This window comes from Pleurodeles waltl, chromosome 4_2 (genome assembly GCF_031143425.1).
Source record: "Pleurodeles waltl isolate 20211129_DDA chromosome 4_2, aPleWal1.hap1.20221129, whole genome shotgun sequence".
NCBI lineage: Eukaryota > Metazoa > Chordata > Amphibia > Caudata > Salamandridae > Pleurodeles > Pleurodeles waltl.
This window is the reverse complement of record NC_090443.1, coordinates 333,853,372-333,866,429: the sequence shown is the minus strand read 5'-3', so window position 1 is coordinate 333,866,429 and position 13,058 is coordinate 333,853,372. Positions and strand designations below refer to the sequence as shown.

Genomic DNA, 13,058 nt, shown 5'->3' with positions numbered 1-13,058 from the left:
GCTTTGGTGAGAAGAGCAAAAAACACGTTCAGTGCGAAAAACAAGCTCTGTGTGAAAAAATCCTGCGCTGCCGCTGTGACGGCACCTGAAGCTAAGCACAAAATGGAGTCAGTGGTCAAGATGGAGTCGGTGGTCAAATACACATAGCATTATACATGCTCACTTCCACCTTTGCTTCTTTAGTGTGAAATCTTGAAAACGGTTTATCTTTTTAAAAGCACAGTGCCTGCTCTGAATCATCCTCATTCATGCAGCACAGCAGGAATAGAGCAGTGCCCACAACCCTAAATGTACTCCTCCCCTGCCTCATTTCTTGCTTCTTCGTAGTTGAAAACAGCAGCCACAGGCATCTTGATGATACTTTGAATCCGATCTGTGGTTTGCTCAAAAAACATTCAAAAGAACTCATTAGTGAAACTTACAAACGTTTTGTCAAATAAACTACCTTACCCTACTTCTACTTTTCCATATTTTAGGAGTTGCGATGGGAAGCGCTAGCTAAATACCTATATAATGCAATGCAGTGCCTAGCAAACTAACTCTCTACTTGAAACCAGCTCACGGTTGCTTTGTAAGCACTTATAGAAGCAGCAGAGTTTACCCTGTATGGCTTTGAACTGCAAAATTCAGACACGTTTTCACTGTGTTTTGAAATTCGATATGATTTGTACATGTAAAGGTCCCAAAAAGTCATCCTGGTGTTAAACAACCAATAAACTGAGCTTAACACGTAAACACTGCAACACGACAAGTGAGACCTGAGTGCCTTTCTGATGGTTAAGAAGTGTGAGATTTGCTTAATTTTAAGGCAATTGATTCCTGAATTTGACATCTAAAAACCTGAAGCAGCCACCACCCTTCCTACTTGTTTCTGTTGTAAATACTTGCAGTAGTTCTTGCTGTAACGATCAACAGGGGATATATGGTTAAATTAGTACAGTCAGATGTGATTTATCAAGGGAATAATCAGCTTGTGAATGAGGCATAGACACAAATTGTATTCTATAGTCTAAGACAGCTACTGAGGTTTCCTCATAGCCTCAGATCTATAGTTGTATTTCCTGGTACAGCAGATAAAGCGAAATTTTGAATTATGTGTGCTTTGCAATCTTGATCCGAGCCCAGTTGTAAAGCTCAAGTACAGGCTATTACAGTAGTCTAACTTAAATAGCACACAGGTAGTAGTCTTCAGAGAATCAATAGAATTTGGAAGAATATGAATTGCTCTTTTCAGCAGTCTTAGTGTATGGTAACTAGAGCCACAGAGTGAGTTAAAGTGCAAGTGTTAGGACAGATCTTTGTCAGTCATAGCACCAAGCGAAGCGGAGGAGAGCCTATCGTACCAGACTAGTATATGTTGTCCCAATAATCTTTGTTTGTGCCTAGAATCAATAATTCGGTTTTGTTGGATCTTTTGAGTAATAGAAAACCGTGCAGTTGAACACTTATCTGCCTGTCGTGGAGTTTAGCAAGGGAAGATGGACAGCTTTAGTCTAAATGGACAATTATCTGAATATCACCAGTGGACCAACAGACCATACATCCATTCTTCCAGGTTATCCTGTTCTTCCGGCCAATGACTGAGTGACATGCGAGCCGTACAATGATGGTCTATAGAAGAATAATCTAAAAGATGATTTGCATATGTAGATTGGTGGCTCAAGATGGTGGTGGGATAATGGTGGCAGCGGCAGTGAATTTTGCGGTGGCAGTTTAAGAATATAGCAGCAGACTGTTAAATGAAGAACAAAGTTGGCACATGTAGTAACACATGAACCAGAGATAGTAAGAAAATTATCAGTGTTGAGGGAGAGACAATAGTCTGAGTGGAAATAGAGGGCACTCAACCAATTGGTGTCCTCAAAACTGCCTTTTAAGTGAGGGGTGGAAAGACAATAATCTGGATTTCTAGGCCTCATAAATAACCTCTGTGTTCCAGGGCTCATCGTCCATCATAATAGAACTGTTTTTTATTTTATTTTTCTCGTGTCCTCTAGGGTGACTCTGGTGGCCCCCTCGTCTGCAAGGAGTCAAATGGAAGGTGGTTCCTGGCCGGTGTGGTGAGCTGGGGTGCCAGCTGTGGCATTCCCAAATACTACGGTGTCTACACCAGGGTCACACGGATGGTCAGCTGGATCAAGCAGGTCATCGCATAGGTGTTCCTCAATCTCAGACTCTTGGCCATGTCCTGTCAATCGCGGACATCCTTCATGTAGCATCATTAATGAACTGGCTGATCACTACTTTCCACAGGGTAACTAAACTTTTGAAGACTCTCGAACTCCAGACTCTAGTGTTTTATAAGAAACAGCCTTGAGACAGCCTTTCTTTCCATCTTACAGGTCAACCTGATATAATATAAATTCTGAGGGAAACAAAGGGTTTCAACAAGCAGACAAAGAGCTGAAAACCTGTGACATAACCTTGTTTTCTAAGTCTGAGGCATCTCTGCCTGCTGTGCAGTCACCTACAGTCCCCATTCTTTTCATCGGCTTTCTTTTGAATTGCAACAGTTTTTCTTCGCCTTTTCTGCTGCTTCTGTTTTTTTCAGTCGGAAATACTAGTTGGGCTTCATGTGCAACTTGGGACCATCTCCAAACCATCTCTTCGTCAAAACAAAAGTGGGCATGGGAGGCAAATTAAGGGGGCTAGTGGCATATAGATTAACATTATTTATGATGCTATCAATTCTCTTTAGATTACCGCCTTTAGAGCATTGTAAACCCTCAATAAATCAGCTGTACAAGTATAAAATAAAACCAGATTTTTTAACACTAATACCAATGTTCTCTTTTGAAAATATATACTTCTTCGTAAGAAACTTGTAGCTTGCCATATCATAATCCTTAACATTTTATTTGTGTTACTTTTTGTAAAGCTCAAAAGAGAGATCCTTGTGGCCATTGTATTTCATCCATTGTCTCTTGCCATTCCATCCCCCTCTTGTTCCACTTCCATCTTCTTTTGCGGGCTGTCCTGGTAACCAAGGCCCTGGGGCCAACCTTTCCCCCTATCATCTTACCACCTTGCCATGTTACTTTGCTATCTGCCCTGGATACCATCAACACAGCAGCCAGGTTACATTCGGAAACCCACCAAGGCTGGCCAGGGGCAAGTATGACGAGGAGATGCTTCTCACCGCCATCACCACCTTGTATTTACTGTAGCTTGTTTACATGTCTTTTGCGCCAGGCCTGTCTGATACTTCGAGTTGGAGTCATCCACATTTGGGCCAATATTTAGCAGAGTTTGTAATAATATAGATAACTGTTCGGAAACCATTTTGAGACGTTATGGGTAATGTGTGAGAATTTAGATAAATTGATATAGCTAATCGGCAATTTTGGAGCCATAATGACTCTATATTTAAAATATAAAAGCATTGTTTTCTGGTATCCTGAGCCCATGGACAGAATTCAAGAAGCAAATTGCAACCCCAAGTTCAACTTCAATAGGGAAATTGTTTCAATTTTAATGTAATTCCACATTTGGTATTTTCAAAAGGTAGATTTACACTTACATATCAAGTTACTTATCTTTAGTTATGTTTGTAGCGATGAATACATTAATTCCATCAGATTTTTTTTTTAGAGTGAACGCCTTCCCAAGCACCAGGATGGATTCATAAAAATCTTCCAAAGCTTATGAGTCAGATTCCGCTCTATGATGTTGCAGTCTGAGTTTTGCAACTCAGTCGAAAATGCTTAACTTCTTATAGAGGGGCGCCGGGATGTAGATAACACCAGGGACTTTGAGGAAGACCGAAAGGAAATACAAAACCTAAACACAAAACATTTTCTCAAGAGTTGAGGTGGGAGGGATGCAAGGTAACTGCAGGAACTCCAATATTCTGCAGAGAGAACATTACTGAAGGTAAACAACTTGTATTTCTAATGGACACTTGGTCCCACAGCTACAACACAGGAGGAGAAACAACTCAAAATGTCACTACAAGATGAAAGGCTGTAACAATACCTGGCAGTGAGAAAATGCCAGTATATAAGAATATTCCTCAAAGGGGAAGTTGTCTTCCTGTTGGACAAAGTCGCAAATTTCCTAGGGAAAATATGCTCCCTAGGAAGAAAAAGGGGAAACATTTTACAGCACAATTGATATACAACATTGTGTGCTCATAAACAGTTATCACAAAATATTCTGTTTTTGCGTACTTCTGGACTCCCCGTGAATTCCAATTTCAATCTCTACATAGCTATTTTGTGGTAAAAGACGCTGATACTTAGGTGGTCCAGATCAGATCTATTTGAGGGTGACGTTTGTTGGTTAGCAATGGTCAGATTTAAAGCTCCTGCACATCTGTCTTTTATTATGATTTACTAAATATTTAATCTCATCACTAGTTTTGGAAAGCTTTATTTGCAGTTAGAAAGGTATGTATGTATGTATGTATGTATGTATGTATTTGAAATTTATAAATAATGATCCAAACCAGGGGCAGCTGAACACTACAATGATAGGGTTGCTGGGAAACGACACAAGATTGTGACTATTAAATGTGAATTTGCACATTTGAATTACATTTCACAAATGTACAATTTTTAGGCACAGGGAGATTTGGGAATTTGCACAGAATCACGTCATTTAGCAGAAACCCAAAACTGGGATTGGAACCCAGATCCACAGGCCTCTGATGTATTTGAGATCGCTAACAAAACGTTTGGCTCTGTGCCTTTGGTAGCCCTTAGCAGGCATATCTGACAAAACCTGTTGGAACAGGGATGTCCCCTGCATGGTGTACGGTTGTGTTCTCTGCCCTGAGTGGTCAACTCAGAGATCCTGTTTTTTTGGTCACAGCTGTCTGATTTGATTAAAACATTTTGGGGACATTCAGAAAAATGTCCTAGGAATGCATTCTGCCTGTTGCTTGCAGGCTTTGTGGTTTTTAACTCACATTTTCTTGCTTTCCATTTGTTGGCTTTATTAGTTTTAGGCTGCCCAGCTTGAGTTTGTACCTTCCCATGTCCACACCTTATTTACAGTATCCTCCAGAGTGCTCCCTTTCTGTAAATAGGCCTGTAAATCTTGTTCTTATGTCATCACATTTGCTGTGCATTCAAAGACTGAGGTCAAATGTCAGACACTGTCTTCCAAGGGTGATTGTTTACTTTTCTTTCTCTGACTTTAAAGTGAGAGGATTTATGTGACAATCTTTCTAGATATTAGGGGTAGGAACTATTTTTTTCTAGCACACAACATTTACATGAACTGTATAAGTATTTCAGAATATATCAGAATTAGGAACACAAATGGAGCACATTGTGAACTATGTTGGAAACAAATACTTTGATATGTTGAGAACACATCATTACACTAGGTGATGCAATTTCCACACATTTTTGTCTCCGCTGTATAGTTTTATTAATAAAACGGTTTATCTGTGCAAATGTAATGGTCATTTCAATTTGAAATCTGCTGTCTGTAATTGCAGTATGCTACCACACCATGAATATTCCTCTCTATGCCACTCCACTCTACTCTGCACACCTCTCCACTCTACTCTGCACCATTTCACTCTATGCCACTTCACGCTACACCTATCTACTGTACTCTGTACCACTCTACGCAAATGCACTCTTCCCCACTCTGCTCTACACCACTGCACTCTTCGCCACTCCAGACTAGGCCACACCGATCTACTCAGCACTGTATACCACTCTTCAACATTGCCCTCTATGCCACTGCTCTCTATGGCAATACACTCTACGCCAATGCACCTTACTCTGTAACACTCAACTCTGTGCCCCGCACTCTACACCAGTCCACTGTACACCACTCTAATTTACTCTGCACCACTGCACTCTGTGCCACTGCACTCTACACCACTTTACTGTACGCCATTACACTCTATGCAATTACACACTACCGTGCACCACTCCACTCTGCACCACTTCACTCTACTCTGAAACAATCTAATTTATGCCAATGCACTATACTCCACTCTGCACAACTGCACTCTATGCCACTTTACTCTTAACCACTACACTCTACGCCAGTGCACTCTACACAACTGCACTCTGTCACTGCACTCTATTCTGCATCATTGTACTCTATGCCACTGCTCTCTACTCCACTGCACTCTGACACTCTACTCTGCAACACTGCACTTTTCGCAACTGAACTCTATGCCACTCTACTCTACTCTATGCTACCCCACGCTGCGCAACTGCACTCTAGTCCACTGCAATCTGAGCTACTATCCGCTACTCTGCACCACTCTCCATTCTGCACCACTCTACACCATTGCACTCTATGCCACTTTACTCTACTTTGGGCCACTGTCCTCTGCATCAAACAACTCTATGCCACTCTACTTTACACCACTCTACTCTATGCCACTCCACTCTACACCCCTCTACTCCACTCTGCGCCACTGCACTCTACTATGCACCACTCTAATTTACACCTCTGCATTGTGTGCCGCTGAATTCATTACCACTGCACTCAATGCCACTATACTCTGCAATGCACTCTACACCGGTCCACTCTACTCTGTGCCACTCTAGTGTATGCCACTCCACGCAACTCCACACCATGCCCCTCCAGTAAACAACACTGTCTGTCACTCCGCAACATTTTTCTCCACTCTTCGCTATTCAACTCTGTGACATTCCACACCACTCTCCTCAACAACACTAAATTTCAGCCATGGTGAACAGCAGCCATGCTGCTGTGAAACATGGCTAAAATACATTGGCAAAGCAAATAGCTCTTCCATAGGCGATAACTATTGAATTTGCCAATGCTTGTTGGATTTTTGGCTCTAACCTCACATTAATCCAGCATATGCATGAAGGCTTAGGCCTGTCACTTGCCACAAGTGTGATCTTGGACCCTGAAGGGAACACCAAACATGCTTTTCGTATTGACAGCATACCATGGTTTAGTGGTTATACAGTCATAGGCAGGCCTTTTTATCTGTGTCGTACGAGGATTGGCTGCTGGCCGACTCATTTAAAATTCTGTCACTACAAACTAGTCCCCAAAGGTTGTGCTAACATTTCTGTGCATGTGTTCCTGTATTTATGTGGGAAACCTGTGTGATACATGCATCGAACACTTTAGATTGGGCCAGAGTAAAGCAACCGATTTTGGCAACTTCTGTCCCATTCATGTTCACAAGCTGGCCATGAGGATACTTTCACAGGAACATTATTGTGGACAGTCCTGAGACTGGAGTGAGGTGACATAGACACATGTGGGGAAAGAGGCAATAGTGTAGGGTGTGACAGTCCCCTCTGTGACAGAGGGTAAAAAGTCCTTTATAAAAGGCCAGTGTTTTGTCTCCCTTCCTGATCAGAATCAGTGGCTGCGGTTAGCCAGGTGGGGAATGTTCTTATGTTTATGTGCCTCTGTTGTGAATTCCTAAGCCTGGAGATGATCTAGCTGTAGGAGCATTACTCTAGGCCAGGGCACATATTTATGACCTGGTTTACTTTGTGCTTGCACCACGCAACATGGTGGAAGAGCGAAGCAAACCTTAAGTCATATTTTTTAAGCGACACAAAGCCAGTCTGCCTGGCTCAACAAATATGGAGATCAAATCGATGTGTTGCATTACTCTGCCTTGGGTAGGCATTCCATGGGCATTGCATGGTGTTCCCACACAACTCACATGGCGTTTGACTCATTTCCAGTTTTACAAGACCTTGTAAACCTGGGAATGCGTCAAAAAGATACACCTCAGCAGGGGAAGTGTTACGAGGAGAAATATTCTGCAGCACACATAGAAAGAGGAAAAATCCTTTCATTATTGTTTTTGTGCAGGAAGGTGCTCCTTCCTGCACAAAACAATCCTGACTAGAACACATGCACCTTTGCACTATGGTGCAAGGGTGCCTGCATTGGTGCTAGGCTGTCAAAATGGCACCAGCGCAAGGGAAAAGGACAGGAATACGCCATACTGGATTAGCATGGTGCATTCCTACCCTTTTCCTGCGCAGCAAGGTCACTTGCTGCGCTGCCCAGCACCACTAAACTCGTAAATATGTTGTAGGCAAATGGGGAGTCTAGAAGGTAGCCTAAGAAGGGCACATGAAAAGAGAACTGCTCCAAACAGGTTCTGAAATTGCAGACCGAGACTGCATATCTCCAGCCTGCTGATCTATATAAAAGTGGGAGCAGTTGACCTGCTTGTTATTCCATTTACAAGTTCTCTCTGACAAAGGAGGGGGGCTCCATAGAGTACTCGGAGGACTACTGTGCAACTTGAGCTGGTGTCAGTATGATAGCACGTTTTCACTGAGTTGAGGGGGACATCACCCGAGTCAGATCTGAAGGAAGAACTGTCTCCCGGACATGGAAAGAGAGGGCGATTCAGCCTTCCAGGAGGACTTGACCACCATTTAGGACAAAAGCAGTTGAGCCCGGAGCTGAGTATCCATCAACAATCTCTCAATGGCATTACTGGTGTGCTTTTGGTTTGGAGTATTATACCCTAGCTGAAGCAGTGGACCTGTGACCTTTTTGAAGTATGCCCAAGCAGATCGCCCGATGAAATCTGTCTTCTGGTGAGTGGCACTTGCCCCCAGGACCCTTGTACTCGCAAGCCTGTGGCACTTGCTCACCTTGCTCTTACAGCCTGTGGCACTTGCCCATGTAGCCTCACCACTAAAGTATGGACATTTGCCAAACCTGTGATACATGCCCAATTGTGCCTGAATGGTCTTGGATTGGTTAACCTAGGGCACTTTCTCAACCTGTGCCCTAGTGGACTACATCTTTGTAGTTGAGCCTGCTCAATCTTGCCACCTGTCCACTGCGTCCCCGAGTGGCTATGTGGCCTACCTAGGCACTGAATGGAAGTGCACCTAATCAGACTACACCTCTGCAGCAGAATTGTGAAGCAAATAGAAGCAGCTCAACTGTTGCCTTTCACACTTGAGAATGAAAGCAGACTGCATCGCCACCTTGACCCCTTGGGGGGATCTTCTCAACTGAGCTGCTGACTCACCAACCAGTCCCAATGTAGGACCACTGTGTCAAGACTTGCAGGTCCTACCCTCCAGCCAACTTCAGCCAATTCCCAAAAGAGGGCTGCTGTTCTGAAGACTGCAGCTCTCCTGCCTGCTACTCCGTCCAGACTCTCCACACCTCGCCGCATCTGCTCCAGGTAATGGAGCAGATGGCCATTGCACCTGCTGTTGTCATATTTTCTCTGCACATGGAGAAGGACACAAACTGAAGTATGTGGAGGCCTGGCCAAGGCCTACTGTGGAGACTTCCATTTAATATGAAACAAAAAACTGAGACTGGGTTCACAACTCTGTGAGGTGGGGAAGCACTGCACCTGTGACACACACCAGAGTTACATAAAATGGAGCAGGTGGAGCAGAAGGCGTATCCTTGCCTATAGGCCATTTGTCCTGGACCCGAGACTCTGAGTACCTGAGTTTTTGCAATGTGTAGCTTTATGTTGTAAACTCTATCAAAGTACTTCTTTGTCATAAAGATACGCACTAGGCTTGACAATCAAGTTATTATGCTTTTGGGTACCCTGTCCTACCCCTACACTATCCTCCCTGAGAAGCCTGTGACTGTTCTTCATCGCTACCACTGAGTCAAGTGCTGAAAGGGCTGGGACTGGCACAGTGAGCAGAGTTATAGTAGGATGGGCCCTAATAGATAAGAGGCAAAAGATCCAAGCCTTCACTGCATGAGCCCAGTAGCCCCCCTTATTATGTGCCCCCCCCCCAGACAAGACCAGGCAATACCATTTATGTATATTCCAATTCTGTGAATATTGGAAATGGCCCTTTTTGCAGGGTTATTCCTGAACTGTTTGCCTCTGACCTTTGACTGTGTGCTGCATTTTGTTTTTGTTGGCTATAAGACTGTTGGCACTTTAGCAATGCTGACCAGTGCTAAAGTGCAAGTGCTCCCTATCTAAATTGTATTGGTGATTGGTTTATCCATGATTTTCATATTTGTTTACTAGTAAGTGCCTAGTAAAGTGCACTATGTGTGCCCATGGCCTGTACGTCAAATGCTACTGGTGGGCCTACAGCACTGATTGTGCCACCCACAAGAGTAGCCTTCTAAACATGTCTCAGACCTGCCACTGCAGTGTCTGTGTTCAGTTTTAAACTGCCACTTTGACCTGTCAAGTGCACCCACTTGCCAGGCCCAGCCCTTCTCTTTTACTACATGTAAGTCACCCCTATAGTGGGCCCAAGGAAGCCCCATGGGTAGGGTGCAGTGTAGTTAAAAGGTAGGACATGTACTGGTGTTTTCTGAAATACTGCTAAATTCTGTTTTGTTTTCACTTTTGCAAGGCCCGTCTCTGTTATAGGATAACATGGTATTGCCTTGACATTTCTTATAGGTGTAATTTCCCATTGGGTGCAGCTAGAGAGACGGGTCTGTGAACTCACAATTTAAAAATACATCTTATGGGGAAGTTGATTTTTGAATTGTGAAAGTGGCCATTTTCTTGCTTACCCATTCAGTGCCTCTGCCTGTCTGCTGAATACACGTTTGTGTGAGGTTGACAGTTGGGCTGTTTGTTATGTAGTCAAGTCAGTCACACAAAAGGAGCTGAGGTGTGCCCTGCATATCCTAATGGGTCTTCCTGAGCTAGAGTGATGGGAGGAGCTGACAGTTGCACCAGAATACGGCAGTGCCTGTCCTCATACAAAGCAGTCTCCAATCCCCTGGAGCGTGTCTGGTGCCAGGACAGAGAAAAGCAGGGTCTTGTGCACTACAAAGACTTCTCTTTGAAGTCTGACTACTTCAAAGATAGAAATGGGTATATGTAAGGGACCTCTGACCCCACATAGTTAGAACACTTCTGGACTGCGGACATTCTGCCAGGAGAAAAAGCTGGATGTTGTAAGAGGGACTGCTGCTCTGACTGTTGCTTTTTTGTGCTGGCCTGCTGCATGCTGCTTCTGTCCTGGAAGTGAAAGCACTGGACCTTGCTTTCTACATCCTGCTTTCCAAGGTTCTCCAAGGGCTTGAACTGAGCTTGCCTCTTGTTAAGAAGTGTTATGGACATCAAAGACTTCATCTGTCAGTGCCTGGGCTCTTCTGCTGAGATCCCCGACTGCCAAGTGGTGACAGTTCCAGTCCGCGGGCTCTTGGCAGTGTAAGGTGGTGACCTGAAGGAGAAAATCCATGCACCGGCATGCTGGGCTGAAATAATTTGACCCAACAACTGCAGAATTGATGCAGTGCCTGTTTCGCGGTTGGAAAATCAATGCAGCGGCTGCAGAATCGGCGCAGCACCTGTTCCACCATGGTTCCATCATCATAGCGTGTGTGGATTTTCCATGCATCGTCCCTGGGCTTCAATTTCTCATCGACCCTGCACCGCAAAAAGGAACCAAGGCTGAGTGTCCAGAAATCAAGACATTGCCTTTCCTGTGAGGAAAGAATTGACGCATCACTTCCCCTGCCAGTAAGGAACCGACGCATCGCCTCACCTGCGAGGAGAAAAATTGACACACCACATCCCCTGTGCAGTAAGGAACAGACACATCGCTTTGCTTTTTCGGCACCTCGCCTCACCTCCACTGCGGCCTGCATTGTCTTTATTTTTGGCGCATTCCAGGTACTTTGTGCTAAAAAAAGATGCAACTATTGATTCCTATGGACCAAGACTCATTTAAACTTTTAAAAAGTGATATCTTTATTTGTGTATGTTGGATTTTTGTCGTTTTGGTCTAGTTTGACTCAGATTAATATTGGCTATTCTTCTAAACTGTTGTGGAGTCCTTTTGTAATGTTGTCACAGAGAGGGGAGAGGGAGGGAGGGAGGGAGGGAGAGAGAGAGAGAGAGAGAGAGAGAGAGAGAGAGAGAGAGAGAGAGAGAGAGGGAGGGGGAAGGGAAAGGTGGAGAGGGGGAGGGAGAGGGAGAGGGAGGGGGCGAGTGTGTGTGTGTGCACACACACACTTTACAGATTGCCTCTGAGATAAACCTGACTGCTCATGCCAAGCTACTAAGGGGGTGAGCATGGGTTAGCTTAGCTGTCTGGCTCTTTTACTCTAACTAGAGTGAGGGTCCCTACTTGGACAGGGTGCAAACCACTGCCAACTAGAGACCCTATTTCTAACATTGGTGAGGATAGGACTTGTATTTGTACTTAACAGACAGTGATTGGTGTACACTACTTCCACATCACAGACCATTACGTGACCACATACTGTTTTTCCTTTTTCTTTTTGGGTCTTTTTGCAACTTTGCAAGTTTTGAGTTTTATTCGCAATCATGTCTGGGTCTGGTGAACCATCAATTGGAGCTACAGATTTGGTGTTTCAGCAAGAGAGGTTGGAGACCTATTCGGTGCCTCAGCTCTGAATAGAATAGTCACTCCACCCTAGGTACACCATAGTAAATATCAGGGTATATTACAGTTGTTCTTATTACTAATAATGGGCATTTTTATATGGACTTTACAAAGAAAATGGTAAGTTGTGCCTTAATAACAGGCCCTGTTTAACAGCACAATAATTGCTACTTATTTCATCAACCTAAAAAGCATGAAAGTTAGAGAATATATATTTCTTTTTTTTTTAGCAGCGGGTCCGTTTCCTTCAGAGGTGTACAAAGCAACAGAGGCGATACATAAGTAACAAGAGTGGGGGCAATAAAACCTAGGCAAAGTAACTGTTTAGTCAGGAAACATTGCACGAGGAGACAAACAAATCCATTAGTTATGTGACCAAAGCATATATATCTACTGGCTAACCGAGGCCAATGACCTGCATTGCACAAATTTTCACTCGGCTGGTTAACACTTGCATTGTTCCAGTCGCAGGACATACATTTTTATTGTGATTTTCAACCTTTGCAAGGTTCGAACAGCCCGAATGTTGGGTGGTACTGAGTTCCAGTACAGGAGTGCTAGAAGGGTTGGGGCACTTGGAAGCAACAAAGAGTATTTGATGATGTTAGAATATCTGCACATCTTAGGTTTTGATTCGGTGTGTAGCATGAGAGGGTGACAGAATGGCAGCCAGTGGTCAGGTCATTTACATATTTGAACATAAGTGTTAGAAGTCTGAACAGGAGACTGTGCTTCGTAGTTAACCAGCTTGCGGTG

The 13,058-nt window shown here is 43.9% G+C and overlaps 1 protein-coding gene across 1 annotated transcript in view; it reads left to right on the top strand.

Annotated features, from left to right (window-relative positions):
- Positions 1–3,592, top strand: part of TMPRSS6 (transmembrane serine protease 6) — a 172,840-nt gene extending 169,248 nt beyond the window's left edge. Inside the window, exon 18 of the mRNA XM_069231360.1 lies at positions 1,998–3,592. Within this exon, the coding sequence (XP_069087461.1) occupies positions 1,998–2,156 (159 nt within the window). The 3' untranslated portion in view covers positions 2,157–3,592. The remainder of the gene's footprint in view (positions 1–1,997) is intronic.
- Positions 3,593–13,058: the final 9,466 nt, after the last annotated feature.